The 24,819-nt window shown below is 37.2% G+C and overlaps 1 protein-coding gene across 1 annotated transcript; it reads right to left on the bottom strand.

The window, feature by feature from the left end:
* Positions 1-1,365: 1,365 nt before the first annotated feature.
* Positions 1,366-23,683, bottom strand: LOC149925201 (uncharacterized). Its single transcript, XM_090161711.1, has 4 exons — positions 23,603-23,683; positions 16,381-16,441; positions 12,519-15,209; positions 1,366-4,797 (listed from the first exon to the last, which is right to left on the bottom strand). Exons 2-4 carry the CDS (start codon positions 16,409-16,411, stop codon positions 2,897-2,899), a joined length of 4,623 nt encoding a protein of 1,540 aa, XP_090017837.1. The 5' UTR covers positions 16,412-16,441; positions 23,603-23,683; the 3' UTR covers positions 1,366-2,896.
* Between the last annotated feature and the right edge of the window lie 1,136 nt (positions 23,684-24,819).

The raw sequence follows: 24,819 nt of genomic DNA, 5'->3' as shown, positions 1-24,819 counted from the left end.
TAATTTATTTCAAATTTATTCTTAACAATATTCGTAAAATCTTACTGGAAAAATGCAGGGTTCGTAAAACATTTACGGAATGAATTTCCCCGACTTTTCCAGGTTTTGTTTGTACAATAAATGCAGTTTGAGGAAAAATATTTCATATGTATTTTTAAATACATCAAAAGTTAAAATTCTAAAAAAGGTATATTATTTTCAAAATCTTTCAATATTTTCAGATTCAAATTCTCTGACTATTCCGTTTTCCTTGATCATTTTAAGAGACTTTCCCTGACTTTTTAAGGCCAAAATAAGACAATTTTTAACTATGTATATTTTAATTTTATCAGAAGTTAATAAATTTAAAGCAACTTATATTTCGGGTGCAAGGGTTATTGCAACGTTAAGTAACTTTCAAGAAAACTAAATAATAATCACCAAATTTGTCATAAAGTAAAATTACCTTCGAAAAGATAAAATTGAATTCCATTTTTAAATTCCCTGTCATGTGGCAACACGGGAAATTTTCAAATTCCCAGTCTTTTAGGAACCGCTTTCAAATTCCCTGACTTTTTGGCAACCGTTTTCAAATTCCCTGACTTTCCAGGTCTTGTACGAACCCTGAAATTTGTAGTCGATTTATATGATTATATGGGATAATTATTTTTGGAAAATAAGGAAAAATAGGATAAAATTCGAAAATTACAGTAAAATATAGTTTTCAAATACTAATGAAGTAAAAATCCATGGTTTAAATTGGAATTTGGGTTAATATTTGGCTGAGTGAGCAAGATTTGTATTACGGTGGGAAATTCTTTGACTTGTGTGACAAAAATACAACCGGGAAAGCCTGAAAAATTCCACATACGTAGGAAAAAATAGGAAAATGGTGTAATTGTAGGACGTTATAGAAAACCAAGGTTTTTGAAATCGTGCATGCAGATAGAAAACACTTTAAAATATAGGAAGTGCGGTTTAAGAGCTGTTGGACTAAAATAATTTTATTTAGATTAGAACCACAACGTTTATAGTAGTGGTTGTAAATAAAACTAATTGTATTGTACAATAGTAGGATTTTAAAATAATTTTAACTAATTTTATGTACAAGATTGGTCTTATACAATTTGTACAGATTTTAACCCTTAGAACACCCTTTTTAAGAAAACAAATAATATCAATTTTAATGCAAAAGTATTTTAAAACACCCTCTAATTAAAATAAACTTTTTAATTTCACCTACAAGTTTTGACCACATTAAATTGCTTTTAAATAACTGTAAATCATTATCATCATCATATATGTTTCATGACAGCAGTCACACGAATTATTGTTGTCTTCTTCTTTAAAGCCATATGAAGGTAAAACCTATAATTGTTTGATAAACCGAACTGTAATAGTTATATAATAAACAGATTAAACCACAAGTGAACGGAAAAAATTAATACCATAAGTGTGCCACAAACTAATTAATTTCACAAATTAAATTAAGACGTAGTTCTTTGCCCAGTCATCATTGTGAGTTTTAAAGCGCGTATTTTTCTCGCTAGGAGCGTATATCGTACAAAGCTCCCACCCAATAGTCTCCGAAATACATAAGAATTACAGGATTGAAATCTTTTAGGGTATATTAACGATGGTATGTAGGGAATAGAGCGCTTGACTAAAATAGCATTTGTTAAAATAGCGTTTTCAAAAGCGCGTTTTTCAAAACAGCATTTTGTTGCAACGGCGCTTTGTTAAAACAGCGGTTGTTGAAATAGCGTTTCTCAATACCGCGGTTTGTCGAAAGAGCGTTTTGTTTAGTCAGCGTTTTTTGGTTAAGCGTTTCTCAGTAGAGCGGTTTGTCAAAACAGCTTTTTCCATAAACAGCGTTTCTGAATATAGCGTTTCTCAAATTAGCGATTTTTAAACAGCGGTTTTGGTCAAGACAGCGGTTTCTTAAAATTTATATGAATTGTCGATGGAAAATGTATAACATACATATGAACTTCAGGGTTTAGGTTAGGTTAGGTTAAGTTAGGTTAGGTTAGGTAAGTTTGCAATACTAACTATCGGCAGAAACCATTAGGTAATGAAATTTGCCGAAATTCCAGAAAAATATGTATTACAATAGGCCTATATTATTAGTGCTATAGAAAGCAGCGCCGTTTTGGGAAACGCTGTTTCGACAAAATACGGTTTTAAGAACCGCCGCTATGACAAAGCGCCGTTTGAACAATTGGTTGTTTTGGGAAACGCTGTATAAAGAAACGCTGTTATGACAAAGCGCTATTTTGACAAAACGCTGATTAAACAAATGCTGTTTAGGAAAGCGCTGTAGTCCCTACAAATCATTAAGGATATAGGAGTTTAAAAGCTGTAAATATCGAAATGAAAATATAGTGAGAGGCATTTGAAGCAGAAACTTTACCGTCAGAACATAACCCAATCTCATTAACGTTTAAATATTTGCCTACCAGTCCATTTGACATTTCCCATTCGTGACTAGAGGGGAAACTCTGGTATCCAAAACTAACTTTTCCATTCATTCCAAAACATAAGATATCAATCTGATCCCCGTTCATTCCCATGGTAAATGGTAAAAAACCGTTTCTATACAGCAGGGTAAAAATTAAAGAACCACTTCAGAATTATACAAAAATATAGAACCAGTGGGAGGATGGGAGCTCTGAAACTTAATTCCCCAGCACATATTTCACAGTAATGACGAAGATAATTACTTCGATTATACTGTAGATGGCGCGACGCAACACTAGGGGATTTTCCCGATTTTATTTAACAATTACACGCGACAAATTGGCACGTTCCATAGTAAAAATCTTTCACGTCATTTCGGCCAAGTGACACGCTTACGGTACATAATTATAGAGCTACGTTACTACGTTTATGATGTAGCGCAGAAATATGAAGCTCTCTATAAATCTTCTTCTTCTACGCCGTGTTTCTGTTTCAAATGACACCTAAGCGAGCCCGAGTGCTTAAAGCGGGAACCGCAGGCGTTGCATTCGAAGGGTTTCTTCTCTTCGGAGTTTCCCACACCGTGCATTTCTTTGACGTGCCGTCTGAGATGACTGCTCTGACTCAGCCTGGCGCCGCAAATGCTGCACTCGAACGGTTTGAGACGCGTATGCACGGTGGCGTGCCGAAGCAAATGAGCCCGATGTTTGAACTCTTTCCCGCACACGTCGCACACCTTCGACACGTGTTCTATGCCCGTCGGCGTATCGAACCGATTCGCGAAAGAGTCGTCCTCGCCGTGAAATTTCATGTGATTGTCCAACGTCCATTGTTTGCGAAAAATCTTGGGACATTTGCCGCACTGAAACGGCGCTTCCTCGGAATGCGTGGCCATGTGTTGCTTCAAGTCGTCGATTTTCGAGAAATATTTGTGGCAAAAGGCGCATTCGTTCTGCCACTCGCCGGTGTGTATCTTCATGTGGCGTTTCAAGTGACTGGATTGCGAAAACAACCGGCCGCACTCGGTGCACTGCTCCGTTTTCCCCGTGTGAATTCGTCGGTGCTTGTTCAGACGACTTTTATCCGAGAAACTTTTATCGCAATATTCGCATTGGTGCGGTTTCTTATCCGTGTGCGTCCACATGTGTTTTTTCAATTTCGAAATGTGGTTAAACACTTTGTGGCACACGTCGCATTCCAATTTCGTGTTCGAGTGAATGCGTAAATGTTGTATTAGTCTCTGTCCGCTGATGAAACATTTGCCGCACACTTCGCACATGAACGAACTGCCGCCCGTGTGATAAATCATGTGATATTTTAAATTATTGCGGTGAATGAAGCGTTTGGTGCACACGTCGCATTCGTACTTTTTCTCGCCTTTATGCGTTTTCGCGTGCTCTCTCAAATCGGGGCTACTGTTGAATGATTTTTCGCAAAACGAACACGTGTAGGTTTTAGTGTGCACTCTGATATGCGATTTCAGTTTCGATTTAAGATTGAAGGTCTTGTCGCAAACGTGACATTTAAACAGTTCTTCGGTCTCGTGCCGCCGTTTGTGTTCTCGAAGACTCTGAGGCCGCTCGAAGGACTGCTCGCAAATCTGACACTGAAATCGGTCCGAGACTTCGTGACGCCGTTTGTGCTGTTTGAGATAACATTCTCGAGAAAAGGTTTTATCGCAAACGTCGCATTTGACGGTACTGCCATTTTTATTTCCTTTCGGCTTCGTTTGTTCGAGTTTGGAAGCGTTAAGCGAAGGCTTATTTTTTCTGTGCTTTGTCATGTGAACTTTCAACTTGGAGCGCGTCGCGTACTTTTTATCGCAAAAGCAACACTGGAAATTCTTCGCGTGAACTCGCTCGTGCAATCTCAAATTTTGAATTCGCTTAAAAGCCCGGTCGCAATATTGGCATTTGTACGAGGCGTCTTCGGAATGAGAAGTCACGTGAAGTTTAAGGTAAACTGCCTGCGAAAACACGGCGTCGCATTGTTCGCATTTATGCGCTTCTTTGCGAGGATCAAAACTTTTAACACGATCAATTTCGGCGTTCCGATCATCCAAGGAATTTTCGGTTAAATCATCTTGGTTTCCACCTACGTATTCTTCGTGATATTTTACGGGGATATTTTCGAATACCGGGTTATTTTCAGAGGGAATATGAGAAACCCGTTTTTGAAGGTGAATGATGATGTGGATATCCGTGAACGATGGTTCTTCGGCGTGAACGTCGAGAAAATGCGACGTCCACGACTGATTTGTCAGAAATGAAAGTTCGCATTCGAAGCATTGATGAAACGTCTTTTCCGGGATTATTGGCCGGAAACATGGCTCGGTTTCGGCTTCGCGAGACATGCTTACTAAAAATGAAAAGACAATTCCACATTAACGAACATACTGCATACTTCAATTTGAGGATCAACGCAAAAATATTGTAATAAGCATAATGCTTAATTTCCACTAGAGCGCGTCATAATGTATTTTTCTTTAAGAGCGTAAAAATCTTGTAGGTGCCAAAGTTAGTAAAAGCTATAGTCACGGTTTATAGAATCTATAGATTCTATAAGCCGTGCTATAGAGGAACCTTAAGCCTTGGTTTCGACTAGCGCGGAGACGTACAAACGTTACGACGCGCGTAAAGAAAAATATATTATGGCACGTGCTAGTGGAAACCAAGCTTTAGAAATTACTAGTAAAAACCAAACAAATATAAGAAATAATTATTAAAAATTATTTATTAGTGATTTATTTGCCTTAATAATTAGGAATCTGTTAAAAAAAAATTCAGCCTTTTCGTAACCTAGACGGTTTCTTCCAAACAATACCATACGTATTCAAACGGCTAAACTATTTGGCCTTTAAAAAAATCCGGATAAATCCAGTAAAATCTCGTTTAAGCCAAAAAAAAGCCACCGATCTGGATTTTATTCAAGTTATCCGGTTTTTTGCCAACCCTGGCGCCTAACTTAAAGAAAAATAGTATTAAGAAAAACCAGCCTTTAAGGCTAATAGGAATTTTAATATGTAGACGCTCGGCGTCGCGGCGTTACGGTCAACGGAAAAACTTGCCATAATTCGGCTTATAAAGGTAATTGAGAATATTAAAGCGAGTCTATAAGAGCAACAACGAAATTTCCTGACTATTCCCTGTTTTCCCTGACCATTTTAAGAGATTTTCCCTGACTTTTAATTATACTTTACTTTTATCAGAAGTTAATAAATTTAAATGGACTAATATTTCAGTAATAAGGTTATTGCTATTTTTAAATAAAAAGACCAACTTTCAAGGAAATAAATGATAATCATAGAATTTGTCATAGATCTAGAGTAAAATTTCCTTCAAAAAGTATCGAGATAAAATTGAATTCCCTGACTTTTCCCTAACTTTTTACAAATTCTTAAAATTCCCTGACCTTTCCCCGACTTTATAGGCCCATTTGTAAATTCCCTGACTTTTCCCTGCTGTCTCCCGGCTGATTTTGCAATAGACAAGTTGCAAGGAATAAATAAGTCACCATCTAACGACCATGTTTTTTGCAATTGAAATTTGGTCACGGGTTTTGTATCGCGTTTTGATATTATTCTTAGCCCTGCGTTTTTATTTCACTTCAAATAGTTTTGTGACGCCATCGGTAATGAACGTAATTCCATAATGCATTTGGCGAACTCGCGGGGCGGCGCTGCTAGCTTACATGTTTTTTTTATAATACCAAAGGCGCCACCTTAGGCCCAGGGTTACAATGCGTAGGAGGGTGTTGACAAGCCCCCCGTGTCACGCGAGAAAACAGCTCCGTACACTCACTTTTACGTAAAAATTCAATAAGTTTAAAGCCGGGAAATTTCGAACCGTGATGACTGATGTGGTGTTTCGCCTTTTGGCAATAAAATCGCACATTTTGAAACTGTCTCGAACCCGCGAAGATGCACGTTTCATTTATACGATTTAGACGGATAATTATAAGAGGTACAAATTTGAAGCGAATAACATTAGCAGTGTAGTAGGATAAATACTTATTTCGTAAATTAATATATTATATAAGTCTGATTGTATGTATTCTTCTAGTGGAAAATACAGGCATCGTCGCCAAAACGATAGTTTAAAGTATGAGCCAGAGATGGGCAAAAAATCATTTGGCGAATAACGAATAATTTTTTTTCGTGTCAGTTGTTATTTATAAATAACGTTACAATTAATTTATTTAGAGAAAAATATTTTAAATAAATGAAGGAAAATATTTTTTAATAAAATAAGTTTATAAATAAAAAGGTCAAATATCTGTTTTATTAAATCATATACATTTTCAAGAAAATCTTGTAAAAATGGAGTCAAATATCCCGCAAAGGTTTACTCCATATAGTGCGATAAGCATTTTTTACGAACCTTGCGTTTACTCGATTAACTAAAACAAAGAGAACAAAGGTCTCCTTAATCCTTATTCGTTATTTAAATTAAAGAAAATATTTCCATTTTTTTATTCCGCGAAATAAATGACTGAAAATATTTTGTAAAAAAACAATTTACCAAATATTATTTTCCAGATAATAGTCGAAAATATTATTTTTTAAATTATTTACCAAATAAGACCACGAGAAAATATTTGTTTAATTGCCAAATAACTATACCTAAAATATTTAGCACTGTCAATCGACGAATAAATATGATCAGATATTTTGTTATTTAGTAATTTATTCGTTATTCGCCAAATAATTTTTTGCCCATCTCTGGTATGAGCTTGCCTTGTTTCTTCGAGTGTCCTACTTCACTTCATATAATGTAAAATGTTTTAGAACTATTGAAATTCCACAGGCTTAGACAGTCTAATATAAAATTACGTAAGGACGGACCCCTGAATGACGCGAACAAGCACAAAGCCAAACATGTGCTTCTTTTTAGGCGCAGATGTACATTATAGTGTTCATTAAAAATAAATAGAAACTTTATTATCAATTTATTTGGCTTAATTTGAAGCACAGACATGATTTAAGTCTCGATTATTTTAATAGCAATTCAATTTCTTATATGTACCGACTGTATAGAGAAGGAATTGAAATGCCATTGCAGAATATTGCCTCAAGGAAATTTTACAAAATACACCACTTCAGCTAGAAAAGATTTACGCAAGAAAGAAGTTATACCGACCGCCCGCGCCATTTCACGATCGCCATCTCTTGAACGAAATAAAAACAGAATTCATAAGTATTTTTATATTCATTATTAATGTTTTTTTTTTATAAATACGTTATATTGTATAATCTTAGTATATATAATTTAATTTCGATTTCACTCAATAAATGGCAGTATCAGTGTAAAACAAATAAATAAAACACTGTATTTGTGCAAACCGTTTAACGCACCATCTACTATTAGAAAAGAGAGATGCTTAGTCACGAACTTCTATTTTCTGCCGTTTCCATAAAAATTAAATGTTATCAACTTTCGAAAAACAGCCGTAGATTACGCCACAATTGCTTAGGTAGGGAATTTCAAGCCCTAATATTAATTACAAAAATTAACTATTAGATTAAATTGTATATTAGTGTCTGTGGCTATGGAAATGCTATTAACGGAAGTCAAAGAAAAACTAACAAGGAAGATTTTTACTCCGACTATGCCGAAGATGGTGGCGCTACTGTTGTGTAGCGCAATCTTCAGCATAGTCGAAATAACAATTTCCCTCATTAGACATCTTAGCTTATATAATACTACGTAGCGGCCAAAGCGAGTAGCTCATAAACTGCTGGATCCTCGTCTGCTAAGCTTTTTGCTATTCTAAAAACAAAGCTTCAGCTTACCAGACGAAAATCCAGAAGTTAATGAGCTTGTCACATTCGCCGCGACGTGGCTCTATGTAAAGGAAAAAACCTTATTTCTTATCAAAACACAAAAATTAAAACTCGAATTTACCTATTTATCATTTAAAAATAATAATTAACTGATTTTAAAAAATACAGACTTTCCTTTTTAAGATGTATACATCGCGATCTAAATAATCTAACCTGACTTAATTACCAATAAACGAGGTTTGATCTAGGAATTAAACCTTTGTAGAAATATTGTTTGTATGGGAAGAACTGATTTAGTGTTGTATTCAAAGAAAACTATTTTCGTCGTCGTATAGCCTGCTTTACCAACATTTTCTCAAATCGCCTTAAGACCGTACGGGCTCTTTGTACTCGTTACCGACTTTTAAATACAAATATATAAAACACGTTGCCAAACTTCACTTATAGTTTTAAAAATAATTTAATATAAGTTCACTTAGATATTTAAATATGATAAGTATAATTATAGCCCAATTTGTTTTACAAAAACGAGAAATAATTTTTCCTACCTTTATGATGCGGCAGGAATGTACAATTGTTTAGACAGAACTACTGAGTGGCTATTTTTGCGATACATTTTGTAGTGTGGTGGGCTGCGTTTGATTTGAGTGATATGAAATAAATTGGACGATTTGAGCAGCGATTTCGTCAGCTGAAAGTGGAGTTATGTTTAAGAAAAATATTGTTAATGGCGGAATCGCACTTTTACAAATCGGTAAATTTTTGAAGTTTTCTTCCGCCCGTCTTAAGGAAAATCGTTGAAGCACCGCCGACTTTTTATTGCTGGAGAGACTTGCACTGAAAACTTGATATTTCTTTAAATTTTGAATACCGAATGCAAGCTGCGAATTTTTCCGCTAGGCTCGTCACCGTCGTGTGGTCCTCTAAGCAGACGACACGTTTTTTCTATTCTGAAATAACCGTAACTACAGTATAGAGATCTTCTACTCCCATCTTTTATACCAATGTTTTTTTTCCTTAAAATTAGCTCAAATATAATATTAAATAGTTATTTAGTATATTAATAAGTTCATAAGTAATATAGTACCAATAAGTATGGCTCTGGGGAATGATTTTACTAACTCCATTTCTCACAATTTTTATTTCATTCATTCAAATAGGTCCAATTTATTTCGTTATTTATATGGTTCATATTATATACATAAGTAACTTACTACATGTAAGTGTGACACTATGGTCAATGTTTACTAAATTCATTCTTCACAGTAACCTCAAAACAGTTGATCAAAGTCTAGGTAGCGACTTCGTGAACTTCAGAAACGTTATTGCGTTCGCTCATTTACAACATTTGAGGTCAAAGCTTAGCAAAATTTTAAATGCTAAAATTGAAACTAACGCTTACTTTGGATAAACAATGATAAATTATTGAGTCGGAAAATAACATTGACTATTAAAACACTTTCGACGAAATTCTACTCAATAGAAGCTTCAATAAAACATCTTCAAGGAAATTACCAAGAAGTAATACTTCCGAAAGACAGGACCTGTATGTTACTGTTTATATACTGCTTGTTGAAATAAGAGAAACTTTTCACCTGTACGGTGTGCAACAAGTGTTTCCTTTTAACCAGGTAGCTTTTTCTGACATATTAAGGTTTAGCAAAAACATGACGTTCTGTTTAGGAACAATATTTCTTTCACCCTGTTAGTTAGCTTGATAAGCACAATCTATCAACCTAAAAGGATTTTTAATACTAGCAGCACTTTCTCAACAAACTAGTGCATTAACAACGATGCTAATCACCTTGTCAATCATCCAGTGAAAACCAATTTTATCAATAAACCCATAAATCTATCATAGGGTCCCCATAAGGTCCCATATTACTGGCATGGTACTCGTATGGATTATGGATAATTTTAAATTCAAAAAAGAACTCGGAGTACGATTAGAGCGCCATCTAGTCCGCGCAGAGATTGCTTGTCATTATCGGACGTTGCCTTGAAAGTTTCAGCTCTCAATTAAAGGCGGTGGTCTAGCAAAAGCTGTTCCTCACTTTCTTGAGTAAATTTATTAAAATGTCTACAACTTTGAATAGAATTCCTGTGATTAGTTAAGAAAAGGAAGTTAAACTACTCATTGTCATCTCAACCTCGGGGATAAAAATAAATTAAAAGAAGAAAACCAATTTGGTGGCTTTAATTTGGCAACTCCCATTAAGCCTTGCCCTAAAGGCGCTATCACGTTTAATAACAACAACCAAAAAAGGTCTTCTGTTTTCCAAACTGATGCTTCAACCCAGTGCTATATTATTTATGATATGGCAGACCATAATGATGAGCAAAAATTGAAATCAAAATTGTCAGTATTTTTACGCTGTTAATCTTAAAACTTTTATGGCAGCATTAACTAAATCCGGAAATGGAGCTGAGGTTCCTCTACATGAGATTTTAAATGACTAGGCTTAACTTCTGATTGAATATCTTTGTTAGCGTTTAGAAGATAATCAAACAATGATACTAAATACTTCTCGTTAATTTTGTTTTCTACTAATTTTGAATATAGTATAGCCTCTGTATTGTTTAGCTGCACTTCTTTGCCTGCCTTTTCGTTTAAATATACTTATAATTTACCTAAATACCGCCCAGCTCCATTCTCCGCCGAAATATTTAAATTTATTTTGTTAGAGTTTAGACTGTGGGGCATGCGCAATGAGTATATGGACTACGTCCCTATCGTTTCGTGGTACCTCGAGAGGCCGACAGGGGCGACGAGATTTCGGTACTTAAACCCTTCATTTCGGTTAATTGCTATGCAAATAAATTGCCTTTGTTCCATACTTATGATAAACCTCATATTCATTAGTATAATAAAAAAAAACACCCGGTATAAAAAAATAGGCGCCATTAAAAATAATCTCCGAAAGTACCCAACATATCATATCCAGAATCCTGTATATCAAACGTGCGGTGCCCTAAAAGCATACCGAAAGTATCCAACGCAAAGTGGACATAAAGTAAATAATTCTTACGTTTATTAGTTGCTTATTTATTTCAATTACTTATTTAGTTTCTTTTGTGTTTAAAATATTTAAACTAAAAAAAGTTAATAAAATACTTGGTATGTCTTAAATCAATTAACTAACGTTTATTTTTAAGTTTTATTGGTTTATTTACCTCGGGTAAAAGGTAATTTGACTCAAAAAACCTTGGCGGACATTTTTCTAATAGGAACCATTCTCCTAATCCTAATGGTTCTCGAGATAAATTTTAAATGACCTTGAACTAATATTTCAAGGCCATCATAAACAAATTTCTAACTCTTCCACTCAGTTTAGAGAGTCACGACCATTTTGATCCATTAGATCTGGTAGTTTTCGATTCTGAATTTTAAACCATTTTAATTCAAACATAATTAGATATTAGTAGTCATAATTAATTTTTAGAGGCGATAAATTAGGTATTTTAAAAAGCTTAGCGCTTTCTCTTTAAAGGGAGTATGAACTTTTTAGTTTCTGCCACCACGGTAATTTAAAACCCAGTGAAAATTTCGATTTAGTCCCTGAATTCCGGTTTCCTATTCTTCCAGAAGCCATCGACGCGTAAAGACGGTCCACACAATTTCATAGCTTAAATAGGTGTTTCTATAAAATACGGGAGGTCATGTGACAATGTTTTGTCTACGTCACTTAACTGTAGCTCTTGAAGGTAAGGAGCACGCGCTGCAGTCGCGAGACCCTTCGGAAGCTGAAGCCCGCGTGCAAAACTCGCGTGCAAGTAAAGCACTTAAATCAGTGACGCTCGTGACGCAGATAAAAACATTTTATCCTTCTAATTTTTATTGTTTTATTTTATAGAAACACCTATTAAAAACTCGGTAGAAATTCCAATCAAAATAAACTATTATATAATATATTATCAAATTTTATTGCGTTATTCAAATGTACCCAAAGAAATATACAACGGCTTGGAAAAATGTTACTATATAGTTTTAAGAAAAGAGACTAGAACATGCAACTTTAGCATGTTTGTAACGAAAAACGGTTTAATTTTATCACATTGTTTTGTAACTTTTCAATTAGCCTTTTCATATTATGTAGAGCCACATAGCGGTCAACGCGCAAAGCTCCTGTAAGTTAGTGGATTAGGGTCTGCTAAGCAGGCGACTCGCGTAGCAAACGAAAAAAGCTTCTTGCGTTGACCTCTAAGTGGCTCTACATAATATGAAAAGGCTAATTATAATGATAATTTTATAGAATTTCCAAAGAAAACTATAGAATGTTGTGGTTAAATCTAATCTATTTTGGTTTAACTGAGGCCAAGCCGTGCATTTTGATCATGTGTCGTTTCAAATCGCTTTGTTGAGTCGTACGTCTGTGACAAACCGAACATTCGAACGGTTTTTCGCCGGTATGAACGCGTTCGTGATTGACCACTTGAACGGTTCTCTTGAAAATTTTGCCGCAAAATTTACATTTATAAGGATTAATTTGATGATCGATTCTTTTATGTCGCGTGACGGTCGTTGCGGAAATGAAGCCTTTATGGCAAACGTCACATTTAACTGGGCCTTCCGTGGTCATATGCTCTTTCATATGTTGCTTCAGGATTTGTTTCGTCTTGTAACACTTCGAGCAGTCGCTGCATTTGAAAGGCCTTTCTTGCGAATACAATCGTTGCTCGGCCGGTTGATGAACTTTCATGTGGAAATTCAGATTGGTCTTCGTGGTGTATCTCATCGGACATTGGGTGCACGCGAATGCCCTATCTTCCGAATGCAGTTCCATATGCCTTTGCAATTGATCGGCACGGTTGTATCCTTTATTGCAAAGAGAGCATTGATGCGGGCCCGCGTGAACCGCCTTGTGGTGTCCTTTCAAATGGGCCATTTGCACAAAAAGGGCGCCGCATAGATCGCACGAGTGCGTCCTCGCTTTGTGGGTGTATTTGTGTCTTTTAAGCAACGCTTCGTCCGCAAACGCTTTTTGGCAAATATCGCATTTGACGCGTTTTTCTTTGGAATGCGTTAACGTGTGTTTTCTCAAAAGATGGAGAAAAATGAATTCTTTGTGACAAATATCACATTCGTGCGGTTTTTTTCGCATATGCGCCAGCGAATGACGAGAAAGTTGGTCTTTCGTAGCGAAACGTTTACCACAACTTTCGCACAAGAACGGGTTTATGTTAGTGTGCGATAAAATGTGCTGTACAAGACTTCTGCGACTCATAAACTGTTTCGTGCATTGATTACAAGTGTGAGGTTTGTTTTCCAAATGATGAATTGCGTGACGATCGAGTTGAGGCTTCAAAGGAAAACGTTTACCGCATATCTCGCAAATATAATTGTTAAAGCTGGTGTGTACTTTCATGTGTTCCGAAAGCGAGTCACGTTTTAAGAACTGTTTAGAACATTTGACGCATTGATGTTTTTCTCCTTTATGACTTCTCATGTGCAGTTTCACGGCATGCGGAGCGCTAAATGATTTTGAACAGAGGGGACATTGATTGGACTTAAAATGTAGTTTTAAGTGCGCTTTAAGTTGCGTTTTAACCATAAACGTTTTAGAACAAATTTCACAATGATACGATTTTTGATGAGAATGAGCACTGGATCGCATGTGAGCCTCCAAAAATGCGCCATGAGAAAAGGTTTTTGAGCAAATGTCGCATTTTTCTTCGTACGGGGTATTTTCCGGTTTTGATTGAAAATTTGTACTTCTAAATTCTTCGCAGTTGTAGATTGGCGTGTTAGTTTTTATTTGGTCTTGATTGTTGGAAATGGCTTTTAGATCACTACTGTAAGATTGCCTTTCGGTACTAGGAAACTGTTCTCGAATAAATACTTCATCATCAGTTCTAGGAAACGTTTCCCGTATAACAAGTTCTCGAATAAATTCTTGGCTTTTCGGAGTAGGTTGTCGAATAAATTCTTGGCTTTTCGGAGTAGGTTTTTGAATAAATTCTTGACTTTTCGGAGTAGGTTGCCGAATAAATTCTTGGATTTTCGGAGTAGGTTGTCGAATAAATTCTTGGCTTTTCGGAGTAGGTTTTCGAATAAATTCTTGGCTTTTCGGAGTAGGTTGCCGAATAAATTCTTGGCTTTTCGGAGTAGGTTGTCGAATAAATTCTTCACTTTTCGGAGTAGGTTTTAGAATAAATTCTTGGCTTTTCGGAGTAGGTTGCCGAATAAATTCTAGGCTTTTCGGTGTAAATTCTCGATTAAATTCATAGTTCATCAGATTACTTTCTCGATTAAATTCATCAGGGTCCGTTCTAGAGAAGCTTTCGTGTAAAACAGGTTCTCGAACGAAACATTGGCTTCTTGAAGTAGGTTCGCGAACAAAACGTTGGTTTCTAGGAATAGATTCTCCAACAAAACTTTGTTTTTTCGGAGAAGGTTCTCGAACAAAACTACTGTTTCTCACAGTAGGTTTTCGAACAAACCCTTTGCTGCAGGGATTATATTCTCTGGCAAAAACTTCGCTAATGAAAGCAGATTCTCGAACAAAACCACTGTTATTCACAGTAGGTTTTCGAACAAACCCTTGGCTGCTCGGGGCAGGTTCTCTGATAAAACATTGGCTAATTGGGGAAGTTCCTCGAACAAAATTTTGGTTTCTAGTGGTAGGTTTTCGAACAAACCGTTCATTTCTTGGAGATAGTTCTCGAACAAAGCACTGGCTTATTGGAGGAGGTTTTCTACTCATTGTTACATTCAAATTGTCAAAACCTGGTTTGTTCACAGCGTTGTTGTTTGGGTCACGGTTACTCGCTTTCTGATGATTATTACTGGGTGTAATGAATACACCTTGACTAGCATAATCAAGTTTCACATAATGGACAATTATTTTTTTGTCTTTGAATTGTATTTCGTTGATATGAGATTTTTTTAAATGTGACGTCCAGGCGTCGAAGGTCGTGAAGCTTATACCACATTCGAAGCATTGATGGTACCACTTATCCGGAATTCCAGTTCCGGTAGACTTCGTATCTAAATGAAGAAATTAAAATTAGGAAAATTTTGCACCAAAAAAACAATGAAGATTTACCAACCACTACTTTTTTTAAACGCTTTGCTGTTCATTCAAAAACATTAATTCCCATACCTGAGTAGAAATTAGACGAAATAGACAATAAATCAGGGCCCCAAAAGAGCAGTAAAGGTACGTTTGTGGGGATAGACTCGCGGAAGGGTTCTTGCCCTAAACCATAATGAAGTTAAACACTTTCCTGCTCCTCCTCACTTGGTCAGATTGATGTTAACAATTTTAACAACAACAGACAGTGAGAGAGAGCATCGACCGAAAAAAAAGTTTCTCGATAAAATTCGATAAAATAAAAACTAAATTATAAATTGAAAATAGGAGCCAAATAGAAAATAAAAACTTTTATTTGAACTACATTTTCCCAAAAGTTGAATAAGTTTTTAATTATGCCATCCCAAAAATTGTTTTGTATTGTGTACCCATACGCGTCACGGTTGACCATTTCGTAAATTGCCCATAAACAGAAATATTAAAATTACAAAACCAATGCTGCTTTTCGTTGTTTTTATTGAAAATGCGGTATTTTCGAGACGAGGGCCGTATTAAGGCATGTGCCAAGTGGGCCATGGCACAGGGGCCCCCGAGGTTAAAAATAAAATAAATCTTGAATACAGTAATTCTTTTGGTATTTTATGTTTATAACCGCACTGGCGTTAATAGAGTCAAAAAGTATGGTATTAATTTTTTATAGGCCCCAAATTCTACTCGGCAAAGGGGCCCCAAATAATGATAATCCGGCCATGTTCGGGACCAAATGTTGTTTTTAAGGGGTTTAGGGACCAAGAATGAATCTATTTATACTTTTTGAGAATGAATAAATGTTGAGATTGTAACCGTAAGCTGCGTCCCCTTGCGCAAATCCAATCATTGGTTCCCTGAAACCGGCGTATTTGAACGCGATTGAGGCACACGGTGGTGACGATTTTCCTTCCCCCTCTCGTATCCGGGATAAAATTCGACCATGGTCATCAAAACATAGTAATTCCCCCAAATATAAATATACACATTCTAGTAGGGGTTTTGAAGACAAATATTGAATTTTCGGTATTTCAGGGTCCTGATGGGAGTCTGGCAGTGTTTGGTACGTCGTATCCTCCTCAAATCATTCAGACTTACCACTAAATATAGATTCATTCCTTTCCAACATTGATTGTAATGACTGGGTTTCTTCGTCACCTGTCAAACGGAACACATAATTAAAATATTCCAAAACCCATAAAGGCAAAAATTCCTGTTAACATTATCTGGAAATTATACTTGTAAATACTTGGAATATCTAAATAAATCAGTGCTGGAATTATAGCTGGCATATATTTATCTCCTTCGTTTACGCGTTATAACTCATCTTACGTTCATCTCACAGCATCGAGGATATTATATCACCTGTGGTCTCAAAATATAGCCCCGCGATAGTGTCCACAGCCCGGATGGCTGACCAATTCACACACAACTGTGAAAATAAGGATATAGCACCACTGACCGACACACAGCCCACAACGCCTGACAGGCAAGATACCAAAAGACGGGACGACGGTCATAAAACAGACCAGTTACCAACCTCCCCCCTCCCTCGGGCAGTTGTGCCAGAATTGATCGATTGAGCCCAAAAAGCGGAAAAGCACAGAAAGCTGGAAACAAACTACGCCGAAGCACCGGCAGTGCAAGGACCACCCCCGTTAGCCTGATCTGCTCTTACCTGAATTAATGAATGAATATTTATTGATTCTTTGCAATAATAAATCCCTTTTCAATCAGCGAGGAATTCACTTTTAAATGAATCCGCGAGTACATATGAAATTTAATTTATAATTATTTCTTTAAACACGAATTAGATAATAATAGAATATAGAATATAATATAATACGATAATATTAAAATATACTAGATACAAAAATGTATGATGATTACTGATGATTAATCCAAGGCGATTAAACCCGAGTAATAGTAAAGAACGATTCAGCCTTTCCAATTTGTCGTCAATGCACCCCACCTACTAAGGATACGTTTCGTGACATTCAAGTCAGACCAATTCACAGAGTGAGGTCCAAAGCCCAATAAATAGGCCAAACAATCGTCAGAATTCACTAGTTCTTCAGCGTATACATAATCCTGTCTGACTTGTTGAAAATTCAGGCACACTATGAGGATATGCGAAACATCTTCCCGTACTTCGCCACACCGAGGAATCCCCAAAAATCTCAGCTAATCTCGCTGCAGTCTGGAGGGCTCCAGTGCGGGCTTGAAACAAGAGGTGGCTCGGTCCTATCATTGTTGTAAAACGGCTCAAGGCTAACTGCTTCTTTTCTGCTGTACAAAGATAAACTTCGATGGAGGCCAATCTCCTGTCTCCAGTTTACAACCGAATTCTCCTTAACGGTTTTTTCAATAATTTGGGTCCATTCTCTAGCCGTAGTGGCTCGACCTCGCTGCACTGAGCCAACTCCGTAAGTCCGATCCACATACTCCGCTGGCCTTCACCAACGAGTTCGATGACCCTTTTCTTTAATATAACGGAAGAACTTCGCCGCTATGCACTCCGGCGCCATCAACATGAGACGACCCAAATACGCAAGTTTACTTCGAGCCTCTCTCTCCACCAAGGACGACCAAGCCAATTCCCCTTTTATGACTGCTTTCGCCGTTAAAAAATTACCTCCAACGGCAGCGAATTGCGTTTGCTCGAAACGACGATTTGTTGGTTCTTTTAAACAAATAACGTATGTTAGGCTCGGTTCAGCAACAGATTTCCAAAGGGTTCGAGTGACCGAGTACGCGTTATGAGAGTGAAAACCTATATGTTAAATAGCGCCTCACAAGCGGCCCGACGTTTTCCTGGGATTGGCCTCATGGGGTTCCAAGTATTCCTTATCAGTGCATAGGGATATACCAAGGAAAACCGAACTTCACAGTTCTGAAGATTTCACGGTTTGATTATTCCGTCAACGGGACCGCTAAACTGAAGAATTTTGGATTTTTTCCTCTGAATTCCATTCCATACTGCGAGGCAAAATTACCCGCCATATTTAACAGTCCTTCGAGGCTCACAACAGTTTCTGCGGCTGCATAAATATCGTCGGCGAAAAATTGTCCCGAAATAAAGGTCTTAGTCGCACACGAAGAAAGACGAAACCTCAGCCTTGAGATTGAGAACGTGTGATCAAGTGGCTGAAGATATAAGGTGGGGTGGCGGAGTGGTTAGCACTTTCGCCTCGCAGCAAGAGGAGCCGGGTTCGATTTCAGCTAGTGGCACTGGGTGAAAATCCGGAACCACTCCTTCTGCGTAGAGTTTGTAAGTTCTCTCCCCACTGGTTAAAGGGGTTTTCCCCCGAGATCTTCGGTTTCCTCTTCCCATAAAAACTTGCTGAGGTTAATGGTAATAGTTAGTGTGGCATGAAGGGCTTGCCACCACCCTCCTACGCATTGTAACCTGGCCACCTGTTACTTGATTACGCACAAGCAACATTGCTTATGTGGTCGAAGGTGGTGCCTTGGGTATTAGCTCTATTTAAAAAAAAATATATATATAAGGCAAACAGGAGCGGCGACAATGGGCAGCCTTGTTTTAGTCCAACCGTCGAAGAAAGCCAATCTGTAGAGACGTCCCCAAACCAATATCGATATATGACGTATTCGCGTATATTGCTCGTAGATGGTCCCGATTAACACTATCATACGCTTTATGTACGCGACGTACAGAGACCGTTTTTCCAAACGCGCTATCTCAATTAATTGAGTAAGGGAAAAGATATTGTCCGATTCTCTTCGACCCTTACGAAAACCGTTCTGTAGTTCTCCCAAGATTTTCCTGTCCTCGACAAAACCGGAAAGCCGACTTTTGAGAATAGATAGGTAGAGTTTTGAAAGACACTGCGAGATAGCGATAGGTCGCTGCGCGTTCAGGTCTTCGGGATCTTTATTCCCTCCCTTGAATATCAGCCGGATCTCGGTAGCCGACCAAGCCGTTGGAATAGCATTTGTCAATAGCACACGGTTAAAAACTTTGCATAAGATCTGACGAGACCCTCCGGGTAGAGCACGGATCAATTCATTTGAGATTCGGTCCTCAGCGGGTGCTTTTCCAATAAGGAAGTTCCCAATTGCGGCATCCAAGTCAGTCATTTCAATGGGGTCTAGAAGAGTGACTTCAGATACAAGACATTCCGGTATCAAATCCGTGTCACACGGCAAGATTGAGGCGTGTAATTCGTTAAGACGTGTTTCTTCAGCTGAAACGTACTTTTCTATGCAGATTGTGATATTCTTTTTGTCCGTGATAACAGTACCGTTGTCATCTTTTAACCCGGACGAAATTACACGAGGTCCTCATTTATCATCTTTGAACAGCTTCCAAAATTTTCTGGCCGCCAAGTTGCCCGCATTGCGAATTTCAAGCTCCATCCGATCATTAACTGATTTGATCTTTGAAGAAACCAAACGTTTAACTACGTGTTTTTTGTCCAAAAAATCTTTCCATAAAATATACTTTTCGATTTGCTCCAACGGAGAGAGATTTTTCCTTTTAGCTCGTCTTCGGTATTTCTTATTTACCAGTTTATGATTCGAACAGTTTCTTTCACTTCGTAATCAAACCAATGTTTCTGGAGACGGTTACGGAAATCAACTTTAGTATACCCAAGTTCAGTAGTTGCTGCACGCGCGATACAATCTTGAAAAACATCGTAGGAAAATTCCATTTGTTCTCGCACCAAGTCATCAACCCTTAGATCATAGGCCTCCATCCGTACAGGGTCCTCAAGTACGCCATTTCTTTTGGCATTGAACAATAATCGGCTTTTCATTTCTTAAAGAACTATCAAGGTATAGAATCAACGCATTCCTTTGCTGATCGCAAGGAAAGTTTACAGGGATCCTTTACACGGGATCGTAGATTTGAAGTCACGAACGTTTGAGACATTACGAAAGTGTCACGCGATAATAAACTTAAACGCGAGCCACGTTTTCAGTTCGTCAAATTTGCGCACGCTCACCAAAATTATAGAGACTTTTTTCAAAACCTTTGCCCTATATAGGGTTAAGCCGTAAAAAATCCGACACCAGGAAACTTCCTTCTTTGGCCGAAATAAACAACTTTACGATTAAAAACGCGCTGTAAACCGATTCCCGACACTTTAAAATACTATAATAGTCACCGACCAAAAGCAAGATCCGGGTAAAGACTCCAAAATTTTACGAGAAAATCCACGAAAAACCCGAGTGACATCTCAACCCAAGGCTGGTTAGTAGTGCTGAGGGAAATCGGAGAAGGGCGGGTGTAGGACCAATTGACCAAGGATAACTCACAGTGCGCCACCATCCTTGCGGGTTATAAGCTCCGGACAATGACACCTTGGTAAAGCCACAAATTATTGCAACCCTTGGGCAATTAAGGGCTGTTCATCTCTCAATAGTGAACACAATGAGAAGCACCTCCCTATTTACTCATTTCACTCCATGGTGAGATGAGTGCGCCCATTTCGGACTCTAAGCTCTTCGTCGATTCAATGTTAAGTTTTATTTCATTTCTTTAACCATCTAACTACGTAAATGTTACACCCACTTTTCAGCGACAGAACTAATCCGAGTTTTTGAAATTCATTTTCTGGCAAGTTAATTTTCCTCGAGGGCGTCGCTCATTTTTTCTAATGAGTTTGGAAAGACGTATTTGAGGTAATTTAAGCACTTTCTCCATACGCAGTCACCGCACGGTGGAAATTCAAGTGAATAGACTTATAATTTCATAATATTACCTAATTTATCAACTGCTGAGGGCACACTACTTCTAAACAGATAAATTATAATAGCCTCAAATACACAGTAAGTAAAGCTTGATTATACTTGTTAAAACCGAATTTGCAGAAGTGGAAGTTATTTCAGACACACACGACACGGGAGAGTTTGCCTCGGTTGAAAATAGCCATGTAAAGTCAGATTTCCAAGAGGTCCTTGTTCCGGAGGAGCGTTGCGAGAGTGTTCGTTTTCATTGAAATCTCCCGATTATCTGAATTTACCAAAATCGGAAGAGCCATAATGTTGTAGTTCGTGATTTATGAGAAACGATCGCACTTTTTCGGGATCAGTTCCGCCGTCGTCCGCAGATGCGTTGGCGCAGTACATGTCGAAATTAGGAGTTTCCACTTCTACCTACGATCCAAAATTAAGAAGGCGAGCCATATCTTAATACCTTTAAAAATAGAAAGAATTAAGGATAAAAAGCATGAACTCCAATATTTTATGTGGATAAACAATCCGATATTTTTGTCTCCCCGGTTTAAATGAATCTTATGGTAACTGGCGTTAGCTACGTTAAAAACCACTGAGTACGGCGTATTAGCAACCGCTTTTTCTATTTATGTTCTATTCCCATTAAACGACCAGCGTCAACAGTATTTAATTGCCCAAAAAGTGTATAATAAATTTGATAAATTTTAATTTTTTCGTCACAGTAATGCCGTTGCGCCATCTAACGCTATTTACGGGAAACGCAAATACCTAATCTTCCTCAAGCGTACACTAGATCGCGTTTGTCTTCCTCACTGCTTACTGTAATTCTAGAGGCGCCCGCAATCTAGCTCTGGCGCTAGGAGTAGGTGAATAGGGGTCGCAAATATTGGAGGAGGTGCGTTAGTTTTTCTCATAAAAAGAAAGAAAAGTAGATTCTTAAAGGAATAGTAAATAAATCGAGTAAAATTCTGTAAAAACTAGGGATGCAACGGTTCCACTTTTTTGGACTTCTGCTTTATCGGTTCCGGTTCTTAAATTTTTTATTTATCGATTACGGTTACGGTTCTTAAATTTTTAATTTATCGGTTTCGCTTCTCGAAGTTTAAAACCGATCGGATCCGGTTCCTAAACGGTTCCAGTGTGTTTTAGTATAAAATGATCTGTAAAGCCAAAATGTCATTTAAGGGCGAGAAGATATATTATATTTTCTCGTGCGTGAATTTTGAGCCACGCAAAACTGAACTCATGGACAGCTTGACCGTTGGCTCAGACTGTCTTTGAATAGAATATCGATAATGAACATCACTCAGTCTATCAGAGCTGTCAAGTAAGTTGTCAGAGATGTCAATCAGTTGTCACTCATCAAAAAATAAGTATAGGATGAGAGGGGTAAAAATTCGCTCTCTTCTCGGTCTTTAAGTTCATCCAAATTATTATACATCAAAATCGGCGAGTTGGCGTTGAAAATTAAATGGCTTTTATAATTTAATGTTTTTGTTAAGTGACTTCCACTTATTTTATTTACAAATATCGGATCCGGTTCTGGATACGGTTATCAAATTTCGATATTATTGGTTCCGGTTCCTAGAATTTACCAGGTTCCGGTTATCCGTTGAATCCCTTGTAAACACGCACTAACGTAGCTAGTGACAATCACCTCTTTGAAGTTCATATTCGCTTTACTTTAAACGTTGCCTACGTTAATCGAGGCCCGTGCGCGACTCCCATTTCCAATTTTTTTTTTTGGCAATTTAAGTCGCCGTACTCTCTCACCATGAGCGCTGTTTTGGACCTGCGTGACGTCACACATATTTGAAATCCTAGTTTTCCCGCCGTTTGCTGCAGAAAGTTAGGTTGCGTCGTCTGCTAGCGTTTTATACGTAAATTAGCGTTTTATCGCTATTTTGATGCCCAGACATCCAGTATTAATTAGGTAAGGTAATATTTATTGGTCTATTTTTTAATTGATCTACTGTAACGTGAAAAAATATAACTGTATTTTCTTTTAGGAGTGAAAAGGTAGTGCAATTGCGAGGCTTCACGATGGTGGTATGCATTGTACCTGGTTGCAATGAAAGTGAAAAGAAGATAAATAGAAGAAACCGGACGGAAAATAGTGAAAAACTTATTAGTTTTCACATTGTACCTAAAGACAAAGCGTTGCAAAGAAAATGGATTTGCAGTATTTTTAATAAAAGAGACTGTGACGATATCAGTGAGTACATAAAAGAATTTGCTGCCAACAGAGAATCTTAGAAAAACGATTAAAAATTAAATACTTAATTGTTACATAAAATATCGACAAATTTTAAGATTAAATTAACCAAACTTCCATTAAAAATATATTTTTATGATTATTTTTCGATTAAAAGCTATATTTATCTAGTTATTTACCGGTTAATAACGTACGATTTATAATGTCGTAGACAATTAAGCTTAGACCATCTACATATTTTTAATTTCTTCGCGTATTCAGTCTAATAATAAAATGTCACCCCCGCCGCTAATCCCACCTTCCCAAATAAAACTTACATAGGCCTATGCTGAAACCATAAAGTTGACAAATGATTTACATTAATGGCGATAGAATTTAATAATATTAAAAATGTTACTTAACCTGCTAATTCAAACTCGAAAAATATCAGCGTCCTTCCATTTTCATTATAAGCTGAAACCGCAACTTCTTCTGGTATCTGAGTAGAGTGAGTGGACTCGATATATATTTTTAGCTATACTTTAGTGCTAAGGGTAACACGATGGTGCAATTGTGAAAATAAATATATTGAGACTACACTAAACAACTGGAAATGTAATAATATTAAATAATAGTTAAGACATGCATTTTCTGATATTAAATTGGACTGCAAACCTTATAGGGTCTGTAAACCAATTACTTTATTATAAATTTTATAAAAAGATATACACAAAATTAAAATTTAAAGTAAGAACCGTGTCTCTTTCAAAAGAACAGGTGGTGTCAGCCAGAAACCTTAGACACCAAACGTAAGTAATTCTCCGTTGAAATGTGTAACCCAAGATCAACGAGTGGACAAAAACGCCATCTATTGACCAGATAATGAAGTTCAGTGGCTATTTAGTAATGATAAATCATGGCTTAATCAATCCGACTGAAAAACAATACTCACAGTTGATTCAATCGGAAGATGTCGAATAATCAATTCGGCATCTTGAATCCACTCTCTATTTCAAAATTACTAGTTAGATGGATATAAATAGATGTTATATCGTATTTAGATGACTACGTTCAAAATAAGAACCAGATATTATTGTGATAAAATTTATGTTCCAAACATAATTCATTTTTATTTTGCCAAAATAAGCGTAATTGTTAGATTTCGCTCTTATCATTACCTAAAAATTCCACAGACTTTTACAGAAACCGTGGAATGTTGACAGTCCTTATATAGTAAAGTTGTGAATGGTCATTGGTTTTTTAGTATAAATATTAGAGTTGGGGGAATGGAACACGTCAGCCGGGAGTAGTGGCGTACTCCTGTAATCCCAAGCGTGTGGAAGGCAGAGTTTGTGGATGGCCGTTTGAGGAAGACCACCAATCCCTCAACGGGTGGTCGGAATACTTCCGCCACGGGTGTCCCCACCCCTGTCCCCACGTATCCCCCGTTGGCGTGGCCGTTACATATATCTCGCCCTGATTAATCAAATGGACGAGACGACTGAATTGTCCCACACCTCACAATCGACTAACTAATAAAAAAATGGAAAAAATTATTTATTTTTGGAAATTTCGATAGGAAAAACCAGAACTTGTTGAACATTTTGGGCAAATATTTAAATAATAAACAAATGGTGGTG

This window comes from Leiobunum rupestre, chromosome 10 (assembly GCF_980474605.1).
Source record: "Leiobunum rupestre chromosome 10, qqLeiRupe1.1.hap1, whole genome shotgun sequence".
Classification (NCBI taxonomy): Eukaryota; Metazoa; Arthropoda; class Arachnida; order Opiliones; family Sclerosomatidae; genus Leiobunum; species Leiobunum rupestre.
This window is presented reverse-complemented; position numbering and strand designations above follow the sequence as displayed.